General features: G+C 41.7%; 1 protein-coding gene across 1 annotated transcript in view; it reads right to left on the minus strand.

Moving 5' to 3' along the window:
- PTPRG (protein tyrosine phosphatase receptor type G) overlaps window positions 1-21,992 on the minus strand; it is a 412,947-nt gene that overhangs the window by 99,096 nt on the left and 291,859 nt on the right. The window contains exons 6-7 of the mRNA XM_075514168.1: window positions 15,169-15,235; window positions 3,338-3,495 (exon numbers count right to left, since the gene is read on the minus strand). Coding sequence (XP_075370283.1) covers window positions 3,338-3,495; window positions 15,169-15,235 — 225 coding nt within the window. The remainder of the gene's footprint in view (window positions 1-3,337; window positions 3,496-15,168; window positions 15,236-21,992) is intronic.

Below are 21,992 nucleotides of genomic sequence, written 5' to 3' on the forward strand. Positions count from 1 at the left end.
GTGAAAATTCTCTGACCCCCAGGGCAGGAGAGAGTCAACTTTTACACACTTCATTTCAAAAGTAAGTCCCCTTGGAGCGGCCGGTGTGTTGAGCCGGCTAATGGAGATACGTACAGGAATGTTATCACCGTGAGCAGCGCATGGATAGCGGGAGGGAGCAAGGATGGACCACACAGCTCTAATCCGGCTCTGCACTAAAACACAAAACCAAGGGAACCGAGTCCCGCTACAGGCAATCACCTCCAGGATAACAGCACAACTCAGGCTTGTACATTTTTAGCAGTAGCTTCCCCCTCATCACAACTACTTTTACTGTACAAGCAGGGGAACTGAGGCAGAGGGACAGCAGGTGACCAGCAGGGAGGGGTGACAGCCAGCGGCCAGTTCCCATCGCAGGCAGGAAGCTCAGCGCTGCTTCCAGCCTTGCAGGTACTGATGGTGGGATCTGGGTTGTAATTTTTTTGCATCTTAGATGAACGCCCTATTCCCCAGTTCTCAGCTGCAATTGTCTCTCTGATTCTTCACAGAAACATCTTGAAAAATCTTGAAAACCATTTCCTAATTATCAGCAGGAGCCCTTCAGAAGCATTGACGGATGGGTTAAAAAAGGGGTAAAGGGACTATTATCTTACACTTTTGTCTTAAGAAAAAACCCAGCAGATGATCCTGCTTTGCCCTTCTATGAAAGCACAGACCAAAACTCTTGTGAATATTTACATATCTTTTGCACTTCATGCACTGGAAGCAGTTTTGATGAAGGCAGCTAACAGGGCTTAAGGTTACTTTATAAAAGCTTAAGAACTTGGGTAGCAACTGCTCCTCTGAAGTCAAGTCTCTAGGCTTATATTTCCATGACATTAATTGGATTTTTAAACTTTCAGAGAGAACTTTTAAAATATTTTCTTCTGCCATGCTACCTTGGGGAGGTATAATTGCATTTTAACAACTGCCAATTCAAATATGATTTTTAACCTTCCCCTTTTTATGTGTTGAAGTATATATAAGTCATTTCAACTTCATTTTTACTATAAAAATATTATCTACCACAAATGAGAAATTAATTTATCTATAGCCAGAAAAAAAAAAAAAAAGTAAGAGCTGCAGTCAAGGAGCTACATTCATGCTCTTCAAGGAGTACAAGAGCTCCCGTTCAGAAGAAGAAATGAAAAGCTGTTATAAGGCTATTGTAGATACAGGGAAACCTGATCTAAAACTCCGAGTTGTGTAATTACAAACCATTAAAGCATGATGTGCACAGTTTTCTAAGGGCTGGATATACAAATGGCAATTAAAAATACTGAAACTGTTATAAGCACAATGAGATACTCTGAGGTATGCATTATGAGAGATAATGCCATGCTTTGGGTCATTGAATGCACTTAGCTTTACAATGCATCTGCAGGGTGACACAGCTTGTCCTGTTTTGTTGTCTAATTATCGGGAAAGATGACGATGATGGAGCACTGAGAATAAAATAGAGAAGCCTCCACAAATGGACCACTTCAGTACTGTCCTTTTTACAGCAAGGTATTTTGCACAAAAGCAAGGATTTAATTGGAACAGCAACAAAGCTTAAACAATATCACTTTCCTCCTCTGGGATTACAGACTGCTTCACGGGGTTTGTGATAAAGAAGGTTAAACTATGGCAATGGATTATGTTGCACTGTTTCTGTTAGAGGAACAAATAATAATCATAGCAATGGCAGCGTGGCAGGCTCTTAAAATACACCCATCTAGAGCTGCCAAGGGGAAGAATACTATTATTTATTCCACATGTGTTGTAGTATCAATGAAAGTCTGTCTACACACAGAATTCCCAGTCCTTCTAACACACATGCATGCAGAAAGCAGCACAATGCCAAATTTTAAAGGCTTGACTTGGCACAGTTACTATTGTACAGCACAGGAAAGAAGCTATGCCAGGATAAAGTACCTTTATACCATTAAAATGATGGCCATAATTGGTATTTACCAGTCTATTTGCATTCGTTAAAAAAGAAAAAGAAAAAATGAAGTCATGACCCACCTGATGCGTATACAGGGTATAAAACTGAGCGTGGGCCAGGCCTTGCAGCCACCAAGTAATAAACAGTAAACTTATTGATGTAGTGAAAAGCTACAAGGGATTGCAAGTATCCTGCAGGCAAGGACAGAATTCAAAATGATCTCGACAATCAGAGAAATAGCCTGAAAAAAACAAAGGGTCCAATTCAACCGGGACCATGTGCAGAGTCCCACGCTTCAGCCAGAACCGTGGGCTGCATGAACGCGTGATGCGCCCAGCACTGCTGAGAGCGCGCTGCGGAAAGCCTCTAGCAAAGGGGTTCCTGCTGACCAGGAGCTGAACACGGGCAATAACGTCATGCTTTCGTGAAAAAGGTAAAATAACACCAGCACGGGTGGCCGGACACATGAATCCTGCCATGTCCCTCAGCCTCAGGAGGCCCCCAGCTGAAGTGCTGTGACCGGTTTTGAACACAGCACTTCAAAAAAAGATGAAAGTGTCTACGGGAGGAGCAATGGGATCTAGAAAACATGAAAAAAAACCTGGAGCAGGGGCACGGTGATTGGCTACCACCCTTTTCAAATCTCTGAGAACCAGCTTCCATCAGTCACGATCACCCAGTGAACGATTCACTTATGCTTTACAGAACTAGTGTATTTAAAAAGTTTGTTGTGAGTGGCTTAAGCCAGATGAATAAAAGGAAAGACTAACTTCAGCAGGATGGCTTTCTGAAGACGACAAACAATGGCAAAACACACTTAACTGGTAAACATCTGACTCCATCTAGCCATTGCTTTATTGGGAGCATTCTTCTCCAGACAAATCCTAGACATTGTGTCTATTTGCATTAAAAGCTGCTATGTGCTAATTTTAAAGATTTGTGCACCAGCTCTCTAAGCACATAATGGTAGCTTTACTGTGTTATAAAAACAGTTAAGCATGGAGAATTAATGGAAGGATGTCTTTTCTAATGTAATTAGTTCAAATTACTAAATCTGAGCAGAACTGAAATCACTCACTTTACTTTGAAAAGAAAGTTTCAATTAAAAAGAATAAAAAGGAACTCCATGTAAATATTTATACCATAGCTTAATTTAATCTTAACAAAAACAATACCAAATAAATCATTGAAAGGAAACTGGGTTTCATGTTGTACTGTCTTCTTAAGACTGATGGCTCATGTTCAGAAACAATATTACTTAAGAGAAAAAAAAAAATCACCGACACTTCCTTTTTTGTCAACAGAAACATTTTTGTTCTCAAAATTAAAACGGCAGGTTTTGAAAACACTGTCTTAAAGAGATGGACTTCACTAACAAAATAAACACACCTGATGGTAAGAAATGGGAACGGGCTTCCGAAAAACGATCCACTCCACGATCTCGCTACACGGAGGAGTAGTCAGAGAACCTGCGTAGCGGTAGAAACTCCCCAGCGATGTTGGCAGAAGGTCCCTCAGCACAAAGGGATCCAGAAAGGTCTCCTTCTCTGCGGGGAAGATTGACAAGCAGAATTACACTTTTTTTCACGTGTCTTTAAAACAGTCATCACATTGATAGGCAGCCTAACAAGGTGTAATGGCAACAACATATTTTATCATATGTATATATTATATATATATATAAAATGAAAGATAAGAAACACCCTATCAGGAAGGCTCTGTAAGAGTCGATGTGTTGATTATTAAAAGAGCAGCCAAAATGCTAGTCAAACCTATACCGAACACGCATGCTCCTATTTAGAAGGCGTGCAGGTGCGAAATGCCCTTGTTATCCCACTGGTTTATGTTAGCATAGAAATAACACCGTATTCAGTGGTTTCAGCACTCAGTAAATGGCTCTTCAGCTTGATGGCAGGGAGGGTTCGCCAAGACCCAGCGAGGACCCAGTCGGGCCCCGGTGGTCCCACTTGCTGCTGCCCAACTGAAGAGCATCGGGTAGCGTATCCGTCCCATCCCCACCAGCGGAGGAAAGTGATGCGGGAGGGGGGTCAATCCCTCCGCAGGTTGCTGAGATGGAGGAGGCAGAGCCACGCTGCCCAGCCAAACCCCTCTGGGAGCTGCTGGGGGGACGAGCTGAAGAGCAGGGCTGCAGGGCAACAGGGCACCTCTGAAGCTGAGCTCCAGCTCAACGCGGTGCTCAAAGCAGCGTCCAGCCAGTGCTCGTTCGGGACTGCCTGCACCCAGGCATGCAGACGTTGCCGGGGGTGCTGCTGGGTGCCGTCAGCACAGCACCAGCACCGTGTTTCAGAGGTAAAACCACTGCCTCTTCTCCCTAATCCAAGAAACTCGTTCCAGGGTCCAACAGTTAATTGTAGCTGGGTCCAACAGAGTCTGGGGACAAACTCTTTCCTCTGATAAGGTCCTTGGACAGCCTGAAATGCAAACCTAAGCACTGAAAGCATTTAGCTTCAAGTAACAGTGACAAGTTGGTAATATTTAACGCTGTGAAGAAAAATAAATAAATGAAAGGAGGGAACAGCTGCAGGCAAGACAATTTCCCTGCCATCCCTGAGCATTTATCCTCTGCAATTTATGTTGACTCACAGGCCAAAGCTCCCTCAGCCTGTGCAAAGGTATTCACTGCCTCAGGGCATGCTGACACGCGAGGCTCTCCCATACATCTCTATTCCTCACTTTCTATATTCTTCGTGCCTCAAACAAGAGTCCGCATTTGGGTAGCAGGAACTCTCCCTCATCAGAGCTGCTAGGCAAGCCCGCTGCCCCCGTAGCAGAGCGGAGAGGCAGGTAGGCTGGTGATTGACACACACCTTCCAAAGTCAGAAGGAAAAGGAAAAGGATGAAGTCTGCAGAATTCACTTCCACAGCATCCCACGGTCTTCTAGAAGTCTTGATCAAATCAAGAGTTGCCTATACCTCTGAGCAGCAGTCTGATAGGCAGGGGGATTTTTTTCCTCCACTGCTGCGGCAAGGTGCAAATACATGATGCACTTCAGACATCTTCTATTCTTCTGTACAATACCAACAGGTGTGCAACGTTTTCATAGCCTTTAGCGTTCCAAAATATGAGTAATTCTATTAAAGTCAAAGTATACATTGTAACAGAACACTGCAATCTCTTCATTAACAATTTCTTTCCTTTTAATCCAAGCAGATGTCAACCACTTCTGCACCCCCAAAAAGGAAACAAACAAATAATAAAACATATTTTTTCCTCTTCATAGCATACCTCGGGGAAAAAAGTGTGCTTAGATAATAAATAGTAAAATATATACGATTGGCCAAAGTTCAAAGAGATTCTAATCAAGAAGTCATAATCACAGCAAAAGGTCATATTTAATTTGATTGGCTTATTTTTATGCAGGAAAAATTGGTTAGAAAAACTGCAAACTCAGGCACAGGATGTGATTTCCAAATGCAGCACACATACATCTTCACAGCGAAATGACATGGGTTTTCTATTTAAGAAACTGTCTCTTGGAAGTTGAGCACACAGCGGACTGCTACGAATCTGAAAGAGCATTTGAACATGCAAACATCCTCTTTGCGTTAACAGCCAATGCCTAGGTATGAAATAGAGGGGAGGTGGAGGCACACTTTGAAAAGAGCTTCCCTCTTGTATTTAAGAAAAAATGTTTCAGTTAAAATTAACAATTTAACTATTTTAAACTGTTACAACCTTTTATTTAGAATGATGGAATCACTTAAGGTGCTGGATAAACATTCTGTGAGAAACTGAGAATATGGAGTATCCGTTTATCAAAGGATGGAAGGAGAACGAAGCTCATTTTACACTTTCAAGGATTTTTGTGCCATATGCTGACAATATTATATTTTAATAATTAATTGTTCATCAAAGGAAAAGATGAAGAACAGGGATGCTAAATTCAAAGTTATTCAAATTGCAAAAATGAATAATGCATGACTTTTATATTAAATACACACTGTATTAAGTAGTCTACATTTCATCCAACTCTGTCTTTCATTTTTAAACATTTTGAACTACAATATGAATAATCAACCAAGGGAAGCTTATTTAGATAGAGAAATATCTTATTTGAATGCAAACTGGAAGTATCCGACTATGATTAAATTTTTGTTATCAATTAGGGAGGGTTTTTTCCTAAGCATTTGGAAAGTCACAGTCAGCTGTGAAAAAGAATATTTCTTGAGGAAAAAGTAGCTTTGCTAATACACAGTTTAAATAGGGCAGAGTGTACTCGATCTCATTTTTCATGGCTACAAGCAACACTGTAAGTTTTCATTAATGAATTTCAAAGATAAAAATAAAAAAATACATATAATTGGATTAAAGTGACTACTAAAATAGACGATAATCAATTGATTATGCTTTAATAACGTAACATTTTTGAAAACAGAGCATTCATTTGTATCACTTCCATCTAGATGCATGGTGCAGAGTTTTAGAAACCAGAGTCACAAACAGATCTTTACGTGAAGCTTAAAGAAAAAGGGACTTAGAAATTCAGGAGTCTACCTCCCATATCCTTCAAGAGCTTACAGAAACAGTAAATGCCATGATGTTATGTTCCTGAGAGCTTGAGACAGTTTTGAAAATGGGATTTTGAAGTTGATGTCACTTTTAAAATTTCAACCTTAAATCGGTTATTGTTGTTGGTAAAACTGTAAGAATAATTTGCAAGCTAAGCAACAGCATTCACTGAATATGGTAGAAATATTTTATATACATATACATACACACATATGCATATATATATATAATTCCTACTAATTGGGAAAGAACAAGGTTGGAAATAATACCAAAACTTTCTTCACTGTCTTTTATGATCAGCTCCTATTTCCCATTTGCAGTGCTTGGGACGGGCACGAGTCGTGCCCAGAAGGCTGAGAACAGACTGAGCAGGGTGAGCAGTGTCTAGGAGGGCGAAAACGGACAGGGCTGGGAACTGCATGATCTACAAGACACCATTTGCTGACAGGTACTAGGAAATAACTGGCAGACAAAAGCAATGAAACACACCCGTGAAAACATGCGTTCACCTGCAAATACCTGTGATCCACTGCAATCGATGCTGCAAAACCGATCCGTGAGCCACCTACTTGGTTCTTACGCCTAAAACAGAGCCCCACACCAAAGCGGTCTCTTCTGCTGCTCCTTGTCCTACTCCCATCTCAGCACCCGAATGCAGACGGGCACCCAAGCAGAAAAATAAGCCACCAGGAAATGGGAGCCCCAGAGATCGTGACGAAACGACAGGCCCTCGAACTAGAGAGCATTCCTCTGGGAAAGCCACCACAGAGCTGCTGTGGCCACCACTCCCAGGCAACGCAGAAAAGAGCAGCGCCCAAAACATCCACTGAGATGCCCCGCTAATGCAGCGCAGCCGATGTTATCGACAGTTAACAAACAGCGATTCTTTGTTTACAGCACCAAGGCTCATAAAAAAGTGTTCACTCTAATATTTCCAAAGGAAAAATTAGCAAGTACCACAGATTCATTGTTGACAATTAAGACAATGAATTTGACATTTAAACTACTGAGTGTTCCACAGCATAAAAGGACAATATTCTGTTTTAACTCTTACATTCTCAAAAAAGGATTAACAGCGCCAGCTGGTAATATATTTGACCTTCTGATACAATATTTGTGTTTACCTCCCATAGCAGCAATGTGAAAAGTAACGCCCAGTATATTCTTTGTTTGGGCTGGTAAATCTCCCCACTATTTTGCATGGGACCAAGGGCCATTTTTGGTACAACCCAGCCCAAAGGCAGAGCAATTGCAGGCATGCTTTAAGAAGCTGACCTATTTACACTCTTTATTTGTCAAGGCATCACCACTAGATGTGAACCAATACTGAATTGAGCACAGTAGTTTTCCAAGCAGAGGAAAAAAATCAGATCTTAAAACAGATACCAGTAGTGGGTCTCCACCAACTACTGCAGATTTCACAAGCTGATGCCAACAAATATTATATTGCAAGAGCCATCGGTTGAACATTTTGAGTTCAAGGACTGACTTGCTAAAAATATATTCTATAAAATGCTCGATAAAGATAGACCTGAATTTTAACCAAATCACTGTAGAGTAAGAGGCTTCTTGAGATATGCAGGTAAACAGCACACAACTATCTGTGATCAAAACCCTTTTTAAATCTAGCAGGAACTTGGATTGGAGATCACAAGAAAATAAATATATGCCAAGTCCATTTATATCTCATGGAATGCTTTGGGACTTTCATCATGCTTTTCTGTAAGAAAACAGGAACTTGGCTGCATTGAAAACAGTATCTTAAAATGAGCTTATTTCCAAAATTAACGTATGTGCAATGCCTGATAGGTGGAAACGTTACCCAGCTACACTTTGAATAACTGAAATCTGCAATACCAATATGAAGAGCTTTGAAAGTCTCCCAAATTTGTTAAACCATGTTACTGCCAATTTCATTTTCACAATGAGCCAAGTCATTCTAAAGCTTCTGCATTCAAACATTTAAAAAGCAAACACAAAAATAATCAAAAGGACACCATGCCACACACCCACTGAGCCAGAACTTCCCAGATAAAGCAGGCTGCACACCAAAGCCAGGGACCAGACTCACGGTGGTGATTGTAAAGATGAGATTACATATATTGTATGTTACTTTAACTGAAAAGATCAGCAGATGAGTACTTGCTGTGTAAATCCCGCATGACAAGCAGTTTCTGACAGTCCTCTGTACTCAGGGTAATTCTTGTCATTTATTGTGCAATTAGTTTTCTCACTTTTATTTAGTTTTTTAAAAACCAGAGCCTCTGCTGAACAATGTAAGGAACTGTAAGGACGCAGACAGCACAGCATGGCGGGGAGGAAGGGAATGAGATAATAACACAGTCTTGCAGACTAATTTAATCTGAGACAACCAGTGAGTGGCACAAAAAACAGGAGGAAAGAAAAGAAGGCAAGTCTCCCATGCAAAAAAAAAGGAAGTTAAACATTTCCATGCCAGGTGTTGGTCTCAGGTTTAATTTTTCTCACTCCCTCTCCTAAAAGAGCTTAGGAGGAAAAGGTTTAGCTGGGGAGGAGAGGTCTTAACTCTTTAAAGCAGTAAAAAATAATTCTGAGCCTTTAATGCTTAAGAACTGGTGATGCAGAGCTTGGCAGAGCAGCTGTTGCCATTCTGGACTGGGATGAGACTTCTCCAGGTTTTGCAAAACCTAACTGGAGGCAGAGGTACGCGTGGAGACAAGGCTGGAAGGACACAGAAACTAAGAAATACAGAATGGACACCAGCGGTAGGAGGAAAAAGAAACTGGGAACATGCGGTGACAAGGAGTTTAGAGAAGAGGATCCCTGGAGCAAGCTGGATGCTGGCAGAGGTAGGGTGAAGTGAGGCAGAAGTGGCCAGAACAGCATGGGCTGTTCTCGTCTGCTCCAGCAGAGCCAGAGCAAAACCGCATGTTCTCAGACTTCACCACCCCTCTCTTCTCAGCAGATGTCCTCAAAACCCACCAGCAAAGCACCCAGCTGCTTCTCCCTGCAGGTGCGTTGTTCACATTCACCATCAACCTTAATTCTTAACTTTTAACAACTGCAATCTTCTTTTTGTTAGTTTTAATTAGTTTTTCTGTGCAATATATTAATTCTGTGTCAGCTCGCTGGTCTTCACTCAGCCGTGACCAGCACTGCTTTCCGCAGAGCAGACAGGTGAAGGACCAGAGATTTCCAACACTTCCATCATTTGTTCTTTTAAATGATACAGACCCCTGCAGCTATGCACAGAGCTGCCCTATATAAAGGTGTGAACTTATCACCTCTGCTCTCATCTTCATTTCCCACTTCCCTCCTCCTCTCCTTTGCTCCACAGCAATCGTGTCCTGGCCCCTTTCACACGGCTACTCTCACTGTGAACACAAGAACAGATCAGAAAACAAAAGAATATATCCAGATCATCCCGGAGGAAAAAGAAATGCTCCTCTACATTTCCTTCTCACTTTAACACATCGTGCTGCTCTCCCTTTGATGGCCTTCCTTGTCCCAAATTGGGCTGCTGCTTTCTTCAAAGTTTTACTTTAAAAGACTAGGTCCCATGGTATCACATCTCACCCTCACCCCTCTCCCCTGCCTTTCTTCTCTACAACCCCTGGATATTTGGTGCAGAAAGCAAACAGCTTGACAGGTGGTGTTATGGTTAAAGTTAAAAACAAAAGAAAAAATCTGTCATGTCGCTAATGGTGTTTTCTTGTTATTATGCCTTCTGGTGTGATAGATCCACAGGGTAACTAACACTGTCTGGATTGCTTCCTTTTTAGTGCTGATTTATTTTAACAGGTTATTCCCTGCCTTTTTGCCTAGGACAACTGGAGAGATGTGCAACATATTTATTCTCTATCCTTTTTCATTATTAAAGCAATTCTCTTTCCACTGTATTTTGGTACGGTCTCCCCGGCAGCCCCTGAAACTTTAGTGCTCACCACCAACTTGTCTGAACACCTCTCGCCCATCTCGAGGGAGACACAAGATCACACTCTGCTCCATGCTGAGCTTAAGTTATGGCATTTTAATAATACAAAGGCAGAAGAAAAAAAGCAACATTTTTTTTCCAAACTCCCTTTTAAATAAACAAAGGTTCCTCTCTTCCCCTCACTCCACCCCACATTCGCAAACAAGCAACAGATGCCATCGATTCACTTTGTACCTAAGCTTTTGATCTGGCTGCACTTTGATTTTCAGTGCTCACTTTTGACAAGGAAGGGAATAAGAGCCCCATTTTTGTGACGTTAATAGAGGCTTTTCTTCTGTGGTAATTTATTTGTGCTCTGCTAATAATCTTCTGCTGATCCATGTAGATTCTTGGTGACAGACACAGAGAACAGGACAGAGCAACAAAACATGGTTTCCATCACTGTGAAAGATTTCCCAGGGGCCCGGGGTAGTGTGGACTGCTGCCGCCTCGGACAACCATTGGCCTGCACGGTAAAGCAGGACTGCGCAGAGCACCCCGACCAGGCTGGGAGAGAGCAAACGCTGTGCAGCCTCCAGCACCGGCCGCTGCCCTCAGGACTGACATCGGGGAAGGAGACGCATTTTAATGCCTTTCAGGCAGCCGGTAAGAACAAGGAAAAGGCATCTCTAAGAGGCTTACATACAAAACGGTACTAAAAAGGGCAAGTCAAAGACAGCAGAGGTGGGAAAAAGCAGTGTTTCAGTGCAATAGCTCCATCCTGCTAGGTGCTCCTCTGAGATCTTGCTGAAGCATGTGGCAGACAAAAGCTTTAGTGGCCATTTTAATGCAAATCAACTGTATAAGACATAACCTGGTATTTCACGTTCACCTATTCCCACAAGGGCACAATCCTTCTCTCTGAGGCCTCAGGAGCTGCCTCAGCCCTTGCACAAGAGCAGCTCTGTCCTGCTCTGTGCTCCTCAGCATGACGAGGAGGGACGAAGAGCAGAGAGGGGCTCAGGGCAGGGCACCCACCCAAGCAAAACTGATGTGCTTGGCAGAAAAGTCTGATTTGCAGCACCGTGACTGGGTCACGTGTGGTGCAAGTACAGCCAGGCACTAGTGACTTTATTACATTACCTAACGATCCAACTTCAGCTAAGGATGTGCATCATCCCACCAGCACCAGCATTGCTGGAGACCTTTCCCGTCAACTTTCGTGATGAGAAGAGCATTTGAAGAGGAGCTAAACAAGACCCCCAGTGGTCAGAGCTGAAAAACACCAGCAAGGCGGCATCAGAAAATTTGTATCAGGCCTGGCCATACTCCATCCCTTCCGCAGAGAGCGGGCCGCACGCTCCCAGCTGTCAGTCCCTGGCGGGCTCCGCGGCAGACGCACACTTGCCGTGCGCTTTGCGGCAGGGAAAGCAGGAGTGAGAATAGCAGGCACCTCGCTGGCGGGAGGTGTGACAAATCCTTGGCAGAGCACAAAACCGAAAGCAATTTTAAAATCAGCAACAGGCATCTGACAGCTCTGAAAAGAGCCTCCTCGGCGTTCGTGTGCCTTTACAATGCTCTGCGAGGGTGGATGCGGGAGTTGGGGAGCATTGACGTGATGGGAACGTACTGTTCGGCAGGAAGATGTGGGGCAAACCCGAAAGCATTATCATTGATCCAGACATTGTTGGGCTGTTTGGTACATCACTGGTTTTCCTTCCAGCTAAGAAACTTTATATGGTTGCTCATGTAAAATTAAGCTTAATGTGGCATTAAGATTCTACAAAATTATGCCTGGAGATGAGGAAACAAAGTGAACTCTGAGTAGTGACTAAGCCTGTATTGATTTTTATGCGTGCGTTTCTCCATCATCGTTACTAAGCTGGTGACACTGTGAAGGGCACAATTATTTATGTTCCATCAAATTAGTAAGTAATTCAAATCCCTGACGAAATCTCAAGTAAAAATTGCTTTCACTTCCACAGAAAGTCCTTCTGACACTTAAATTGTTCACTTACCCCTGGAAGGGCACTGTAAGAATACAAGAACTTCACAGAAAAAACAAAAAGCTATGCAAGAAAAATGAAAAACCAGCTCACTGCTCATCAGTACCATCCCTACATCTAACTGAGGGTCATTGGATCTGTTATCATCATGGGGACAGGCCAGCGTGGGTGCCCAATAGAGCGTGGTGCAGAGTGCAGTCCCCATATAGGACCAGGCTTTCTAGTACCACCGCAGGCAGATGAAGAAATGAGGATGAGTGTGTGTGTGGGTGTGTAATTTCCTCTTTGAAAACTGAACGGCTGCGGGGAAGGAGCGACTGTCCAGCACAACTCGGGAAGGATGCTCTGCCGGTTGGAGGGAGAGGGATACGGAAAACCAAGGAAATCTTACTTAAATAGGCGTGCTGAGATGAGGCACATGGGAAGAGCAAAGCTGAGGGGCTGGTAATCTCTCCAGCCAGCAGAGGATATACGAACATGGTCTAATTTAAAAGCAAGGTAGTTATCTCAACATTCATATGTATTCTTGATTTCTACACTATAGGCATATGCCTCTGTATTGTGATGACCACCTAAAACCATCATGGGCATGGAAATGTTCTAAAATGCAAAGAAACGTAAGGTTTCAATTTTGCCTTTCTCCAGCTCCTTTTGTTGGATCCCTGCTTGACCCAACCACTCCGTCCAAAAACCACAAGAGTTTTCCACTGTATTTCAGCCAAAAAGTCCATGTTGCCTTAGGGTCCCAGTCGAATGCAGCCAAATGGAAGGCAGGAAGAACCTTTTCAGATAAATTCATAAAAATGTGCTCACATAAGATGTAAGTAAATTACAACAAGAAAAGAAATGAGAGTGTCTGGAATAAAAGCTCACACATCTTTACTATTTTTCTATATAATAACATTAAAAGAGAGATACGATACGAGAATTCTTCACTGAAGTGTTCCATCAATATTTAACTTAAAGAGAACAATTTCTTTGAACAACTACTTTGTAGGAGGAAATTCCCTTACTCTAGCCACCAAAAGAGCCTTAGAAAAGGCCTTTAATCAAGGCCTTTGAAACAGGAAGGAAAGCAAGATTTTCCTCTTTTTCTTCCTTAATGTTTTGAAAAGGAAACAAGCTATTGAAATATATCAAGCGATTTCCTTTACTTGAAACACTAGCTGCCTTCTGTGTATTGTGAGCAAAACAAAAATAAACGCCTTTTATCCACCCAGATTTTGCTGCGGGTAGGCAGCACCAGGACGGACTAATCATTATGTGGTCAGGGAATCACAACCTCGGGACCGTGTCACATCCTACCCAAACAATTATTTTTGGGAATGGAATAATACTCTCAGGAGACACCGGTATGATTATCCACTTGTGGCTATTGCAGCTGCAGCAGCAAGGAGCAAGAGAGGGAGCAGAAAAAAGCCCGATGAGATGGCTAAAACACTGTTGCGCTTGCAGGGGGTAGAGAGTCTTGAAATAGAAGGCAGGTAGAAAACAAAGCTCAAAAGAGATCCCGGTCCAGTTAAATGGCAGCTTGACTTCAGTGTCAAATTACTCAGCCACTGAAAAATCCTTGCAGCCCAACCCGTCCTCGCTTTATTTTTGCTAGCCTGTTTTGTTACCCAGTGGGAGCTAGATAATAACATCTATTTTTGTGGAAAACAACACAGTTTTTCAGCTCAGTGTGTTGTTTTTATTTCACAGCAGAACACTGCAATTTATAAACAGCAAAACCTACGGAAAATTCTCTAAATGAAGGACTTTATGGTATGTTATCATTTAACCCCTATTTTTGACGTTCATTGGATTTACTGGTGTTCCCAGTTGCAATGTTAAATGACTCTGAAAGTAGAGCAATTAATCCCAAATCCTATTTGTTTTAATCTAACACTGTCAACTAGTTTTAGGTTTGCAGTCAGGAGAAAAAAAAATGTTTATTAAGCTCTACAGCACTAGCTAATGTCTAAAGACAATCCTCAGAAAAGGTGCAAAGATGTTTTATCACAGCACGATAGATGGGACGGAGATTTATTATAGTACCTAGCACCATTCCAGCAGATGCCTTTTGAATTACAATGAGATTATTAAAACTTTACAAATCATTATATTAAAACCTGACAAGAGTACTTTGGGAACTGGAGCATCTCGATGTCATTGCTAATGATGCATTACCCGTGATAAGGTTTCAGGAAAATTCCTAAGTAAAAACTGGTTATAAAAGTATAAAATATATTAATATTTATTTCAGTACCTGCTATAAGTTCAAGGATAATAGGTTTATATGCATCAGAACAGCCGAATGATCGTATTTATGTCAGCATTAGAAAGATGTTCATCTGCTGCAAAGTTTAATTAATTTTCACAGATAGTTAATTTTCTGTTTCATTATCAGCTCCCTAAATTTGAAAGACAAATAATTTATAAACAAATAGAAACTTCAGAGAGGAGTATTTTTAGAGCAAATAGAAGATAAATAGCAGGAGTGAAGCATCAACGCTGCCTTCAAAGAACTAATATGAATGATATATTGTAGTAGGTTTTGATTGATAACTTACGCATTCTAAAGCACTGACTGAAAAGAAACAAATTGTTTACTGTTAACCCCATCCCATTTTCAGGTAACAAATGACTCCGATCTTTACCAATCAAATAATGGCTGTGATGCCCTTAAACATCAGTGAATGAGGAATGTGCAGGCTCGCCGCGTCCTTCCAGGGGTGACCTGATCCCTTAAGGACAATATTCCTGCCCTTCTCCCCTTCCTGGCAAGAAGAAACTTTAAGCAGCTACTTACCGTGATGTACGACGCCCTTCAACCCATGGATAATGGGATCCAGTGCAGGATTGTCCCTCTGACTGACCTACATGCAAAGGATACAGGATTGGTTACATCTATTCTGGCATCAGGCAGAACAGTCTCAGTTTAATCTTCTAAAGAGAAAAAAAAAAGATGTTATCTAACAAGCTGCTTAGTTCTCACATTTACAATGGCTCTTCACCAGACGCCAAAGGTACATGGCGTAATAAAATAAAGTAAGGAAGGTTAAATCAAAAGAAAGCATTCTCTGAATTCATTAAAACCTTAGCCATATTATCACCCCAGCAAAGCCTAAAAACAGAGAGATGATTTTTCTCCAGCTACTTCCACTTTCATAGCGGAAAATCGCTGTGATAAACAGAAGTTATCTCAGACAAGTCCATCTGATATGGGAATAAATCTGGTGCTGCCACTGAAATCAGTGAGGCTGGACCCCTTTCAGCCATAATGGAGTTGGGCCTTGGCATCTCTTTGCTATTCATATTTTTATATTTATTTAATTTAGTGTCACTTGGACAAGGGAGAGGGAAAAAAAGCTTTGCGAGAGGATCTAGAAGAAATCTCTGATCTTTGACAATGCAATTGCCTGTACTGCCAGACCAAAACCTGCTATCCTGCAGTATTTCTTCTATCACCCAGCAATCACCCACGTCCTCCACAACGGTGAGACCCAGCACCAGAGAGAAGAGGGAAGGCAGCAGGAAGGATTAACCCTGTTGAGCTCCACAACTTCCAAATTAAACCCATCACTTCAGTCAGTCACTTGTAACACAGCCAAGGAATTTACAACCAATAATGCAATTTTTTTTAACCTTTTGCCTCTTCAGAGGTATTGAAGGAATAACTCACAATTTCTGTGAACGTGTTCCATTATTTAAGATACTTGCCAATTTACTTTTGGGAAATAAATACTGCCATGTACCTCATACACATGGTACATTTTTCTTTTTTTGCCACCAGTCAGTATCAGAAGCCTGAGCAGTGTTGATCATTTTTGGATGGACTGCTCCCAATGGGCAAACACATTCAATGCAAAAGAGCTCTTGTACCTTGCTGCTTGCCCATGATCTCAATATCATGAGGAAAAACAGAGTTTAATCACTTTATGGCCATGTATTAACATATGAGCAAAGGAGTGGAGACAAAGGAAGAAATCCCTGAGGGAGGACCTTGTGCCCAACAGGGAAGACACTGTCGCGTGAAGCGCAGAACTGGCTTGGAGCGCACTCTTAGGAAGAGGACATCATTGACCACAGAACACCCAAAAAATGCATTATTGTGAAAAAATCACAAATTCTAATGGCCCGAGGAGAGAACTGGAATCCACTGGCCCCAGTTTCACAAGCACAAGCACGTCTGTTCTCGTCCTTCCTCCCCATGACTAATTAGGAATCTTAGAAACCTCATTATCTTCTTAGCCAACTGCACTGAAAAAACCCACAACAAACCACCTTTCTTTTTGCTGTTTATTTGGCCTTTGAACTACTCTGCTGTGTTCAGGACACATTTTCGTGCTCTTGTCTAGAGACAAAATGGTTTGTTTTGGTTTGGTGTTTTAAATGGAAATTGAAGATCCTTTTCTCATCACAGTACTCCAGAACTTGCAACGATCAGGTAGGGCAAGATATGCAATAAGATTATGAAAGCAGCAACAGCAGCTTTGAAATATATACAGCTTAGATGTTACTGGCAATAATATTATTAGCCCTGAAGGCTGTAAGCTCTTTGAAGCATGAACTTTTATATGGCCAAAGGGGTGCTCTGTACACTCTGGATTCTGTGTAAATAGTAATCACAGTACACTGAACCCAATGACCCACTTTGTAGGTTCTGTCTGGCTTCTGGCAAATCAACAGTGAACACTAAAAATGCAGAGCTGTTGCAAGACACGTTGCGGCATCTTTTCCGTTTATTCAGGTTTCTCCAATCCATGGTTACCACTAAAAAAAAATCATTAAAAAAGCTACCAGCAATTTAGCACAAGACTGTAAGAAAAACTTGCACTAGTCTTGAACAATGTTTTATTTATTGCTGCTTAACCGTAAGTTGTAAAGACTTTTATTTTGTTTGCTTTGTTTTGATTTCTGGTGACAGCAGCAATCAGTTTGAAGAAAGCAAATAGATGGAAAGAATCCTAAAGGTTAAAACTCTTCCTTTTGGGATTTTCTGTCAAAGTAGATCAATTCTTAACCTCAGCCTTAGCAGTGCCCCTTTAATCTGCTGAGGTGGTATGCCTATATAGATCCAGCTACGCAATCTTTTTGATAGCATATTCTGCAAATGTGCTGTGTGCTTCAATAGCATGAAATCAACAGTCACGTTATTTCTTTGGGGGCTGGAAAGCAAATGCTCCATCCATCTGTAATCATGTTTTCTCCGAGGGTATGGGGAGTGGGATCTCATATTTCTTGCAAACAAGTACCACTCACAGAGATGTCAGTTCAGACCTGTATGGGATACAGTCTTATTTTCCTTCCAGATATTTTTCCCCTTTTTTCCTTATACTCACACAGTGTTCTCCCACACGTCACTACAACTGTTTCAGGACCTTGGCAAGACCATTAGAAAAGTGCCCAAAAGTTTCCTCATTTTGTAGAATGGTTCAGGCTTCAGAGCAAAACTTTTACATCTTTTTTTCTTCGAGTTCTTAAAAAAAAAACCACCTTGAATTTCCTCTCTATTTTTTTGCACTTCTCTGTATCCTTTTTCTGCCTGTGTTCATAGAGAAAGGGAGGTTTCTGAAACCCAAAATGTCAAGTTCTATCCCCATTGCTGTACGTCTCTGGTTTAACTGGCCTGGAGCTACCATGCTGGTTGAGATCAGAGATTCACCCATACAAGAATCCTGTCTCTGACAACAGCTGATACTTAAAAGACAAGAAGGGCAAAAAAAACCAGAGGGGAAAAAAAGGACAAAAATCTCTAGAATAAGAAGTGTCCTTCTGACCTCTTTTATGATTCCATGTCATGAAGCTTGCTTGAGCTTCCATCCTTCTACAAACTCTTTTTATCTTTCTCTGTTATATAATCTGTATTACAGCAGTGTATTTTTTATTATCTTATGAATATATCCTGAAGGAAAACAGCAATGAATTCTTCAGATTGACTTTACATGCCGCATTTCTCATGATGCCTTGGCTGCAGCGTTGGAGAAAGACCAGACATCTGTAACTGGGTCTCAGCACTTAGGCTTCACCCAACACACACCTGCCAAAGCTGCGCAAAGCTTTTCTTTTCCTGTGAGAGAAAAGCAATGAGTTTCCCCCTCCTCGCTCGAGAGGCTAACACAGAAGAAGCATCACGAACGAAAATTTCTCAAGCGCAGTAATTTCACGCGCAAACGCGAACCTGCTATGTTGCTGGTCAGAAGCGTGCTGCACAGCAAGTATTAATGGGACAGATGGAAAACCATCCTGAAATTGCCCTAAAATACCCACACTACTACAAATGTTGTTTCCCGAACACAATGCTTTTGCTCAAGACTGACTAACACTCTACAGGTCTGCAGTAAATGGGATAAAAATAATGCTTGCGTGCATCATTTATAATTGAAAAATGCCTGTAATCCTCTTCAGCAGAAATAAATAGGTAAGTATCATGCTAAGCGCAAGGGAAAAATAAACACAGGGATATCATTAAGCAGTTTCCTGTGCTAACAGAGCTCTCACCATAGGGTAAATATGGGATGAACATGACATGAGGAAGCAAAATCTCTTTGTTTATCATACCCTTTGGGTGACTTCGATACCTGGTGCACATGCCATTCCGAGTAGAACAAATGGCTTGACATTACTGCAATGAATAAAACAAGCATTTGCAATGTAGGAAAAGGTAATGCACAAGTGGCTGTATTCTGCAGTCATAAAACAGAGATGTTCTTCAAGTGAAGCCATGGTGGAAATCATTACCCTAGACAGGCTGCATTTACTTACAGCTCTTGCATCTAACGTGGGGACTGAAGAATGATTTATTCCTCAGTGAACAAAATGGTCGATCAGTCATGAACTCTACAGACAACAGCATTAACAACTTTCAACAGCACAACTTGTTGCCCCTTGCTTGAAAGTGCTGTTCCTACAGCCTTACCCTCAGAGTCGACAGGGTAGGAGGCAGGCCAGGAGCTAAGCACCTTCTCACAATTATATTATTAATAATACTTCAAAGAGGAAAGTTCCAGCAAAAGAGCACGGCAGGCGTGTGATGAGAGGACAGACAGCACCACAGCCAGGCTGCTCACGCTAGTACGGGCACCAAGCCACAGCATGTAAAAATAGACCTTACTGGGCAAGGTACTACTCTACAGAAAGCCCCTGTGTTACAGCAGTACTAAGCTCAGCATGTCCCAGTGTGTTAAAAAAACCCTCAACCAGTTCTCATTCTCTATCATTCATTCTACATTAAGTAGCCGAAGCTCTCTGCTCATCTGATTATTTTATAGGACAAACCCAGAACCTCCTGAAGTCTCTGATTTTACAAAAATCAGCAGAGTTGTAAAGTGTTAAAATTTATACCACATGCTATATAATTTAAACCGTATGCTAAAGTCATGTAAGTAAACCATGACCTGTCTTTCTGCCGGGAACAGTTCTATAAAGCAGGAAAAAAAAAAAAAAAAGTCTCAGGCAAAAATGTTGAGCTTACAAAGACTTTTTTAGGAAAAATAATAAATAAAACCAGAAAAACAGGGGAACCCCCAGATAAACATCGAGGCAGTTAGGCCACACAGCAACACCAGGTCTTACCTCCAAGACCCCTGCCCAAAGGGCCAGACTCCCCCCATTTCCCATTGCCCTGGGCAGCCTCCCCAGGTTATCCTCCCAGCAACCAACATGAGAAGGGCTGGGGGAAGCACCACAAAGCTCACTAATGATCCCTGGTACCAGTCACCTTATGAAAAGTAGGTGAATATTAATAGCTTGAACAGCTCAGGAATAAGGAATACACTTTCCTTTTAAATACATGTTTAAATAGATCTATTATATTGAAGAAAAGGGTGTGGGGAAAAAAGAACAGAAGAAAAACCACCTATTCAGAGTGATAAGAAATACAAATTTCTCTCTCATTTCCACCTTAAAAAAAATCTGGCATTTAGACTTATTAAACTGTCATAAATTTGCAGCAACTGCTTTCAAGCTCATTAAATGGGCTCACAGACAGTATTGCAAAGCATCTCAAAACGAAGGAGAATGCCATAGTCGGCTATATTGAAAGGCAAAATGACATGCATTTTGTGCGAGTCAGAGGAAAATGAATGGCAACAATTTTGTGATACAGTACCTGAGCCTTTCCCCTCCGAATAGTGATATAATTTACTTTTCTCTCCCACTGCAACATTTGGCCCTTGACTTGGAAACTAAATCTTCAATCTATCAAGCCTTACCCATCTGCTAAGTAAAATGGCCAAGACAATCTGCATGCCTTGAATTCGATATAGCCAGCTGCTCCCAGAGTGCTGTGGCATTAACATCCAGAGACCATCCTCTTGTGCTGTAAAGGACGGTGTCTGCCAAGGATGAATGACTACATACTTAACTGTGGCAGCTGAAGCCAGTGACAGTGGCTGACACAGAGAGATGCCAATGTGTCACATTCTACTTTCAATTACAACGGTGAAAGTCAGGGGTAATATTCCCCCAACCGCGTGCCTTCAGCTCCCATTCAGCTTGTGGTTAAGATCTGCAGCTCACCAGCCAAATACTCCAGTCTCCAAACACTCTGTACAAACAACTAAGAAGAAAAAGAAAACTTACAAATTAACTAGGTTGCAGAGATTAAATTGTCCTGTAGGGTTTCAGGACAATCTACATGGTTAAACAATTTATTCTCTTATCAGCTCAGTAGTGTTGGACAGATGCCAGTACTCCATCTCTATGGGAAAGGACCTGATTTTTACTGTTTTAGAACAGAAACGAGAAGAATCCCATTAATGCGAACATTATGCCACACAATATGTATTTTAACATCACAGCAACAGCATTTCAAAGAATCCAAGATAATCACAGTCAAAAGAAAGATACTTTTCTCAGCAAAGGGAAAGTACTTGGCATATTACTTGTGAAACTCTTCAAATTCATGTCTTTGGGGCCAAATTTTTTTAGAGCTAGCTTACAGCTTGGGTAGGTCCTACTCCCAACCCTTCTGAACGATGATGCTTTAACCCTGCATTGGTCTGCAGCATTGAGAAAGGACACACATCCTGGCTTTGTGCTATGCACCCTTTTGCTCTACACAAAGTCTATTGTCTCACCTCTCTCCTCTCCCTTTTGAAATCCACATTGTAAAAGCTGGTTGTGGATAAATATCTCACTTCTTAAACATTTCTGAATAAAAGGAAGTGAAAGATTTCAGCCAGATCTGGAATGCAGATGAACAGATATGAAAAGTTTACATGTGCTTTGCTTTGAAATACAGTAGGAAATATTTATATGGATCTTTTCAGGAGAACTGATGGGTGAGAAGGGATACTGGTTGACAGTACAGCACACTGCAGCTATCTGTGAAGGCAAGAAAATGTCAACAGAGCTCCCAACACAATGATAAGCTAGATTTGGTGCTCTAAGTTTTTCACCTTCACAAGCACTAAATGATCCAAGAATGATATATTCCTGGCTCCTCCACAGATGATATTTTCTTCCATCTCCCCCATATATGCTATAATTGCACATCTCCTGTACGAGTCAATGCAAAAGGACAAATCTGGCCAAGAGCCTGCAGCCTGACAGAGGTGAGGTGGGAGATAGAAAGCATTTGCCGTGTAATGAATGGACTGCCCAAAGTAAGTATCCTGCAGAATATATTTG

The sequence above is a fragment of the Mycteria americana genome, chromosome 11 (assembly GCF_035582795.1).
Source record: "Mycteria americana isolate JAX WOST 10 ecotype Jacksonville Zoo and Gardens chromosome 11, USCA_MyAme_1.0, whole genome shotgun sequence".
Classification (NCBI taxonomy): domain Eukaryota; kingdom Metazoa; phylum Chordata; class Aves; order Ciconiiformes; family Ciconiidae; genus Mycteria; species Mycteria americana.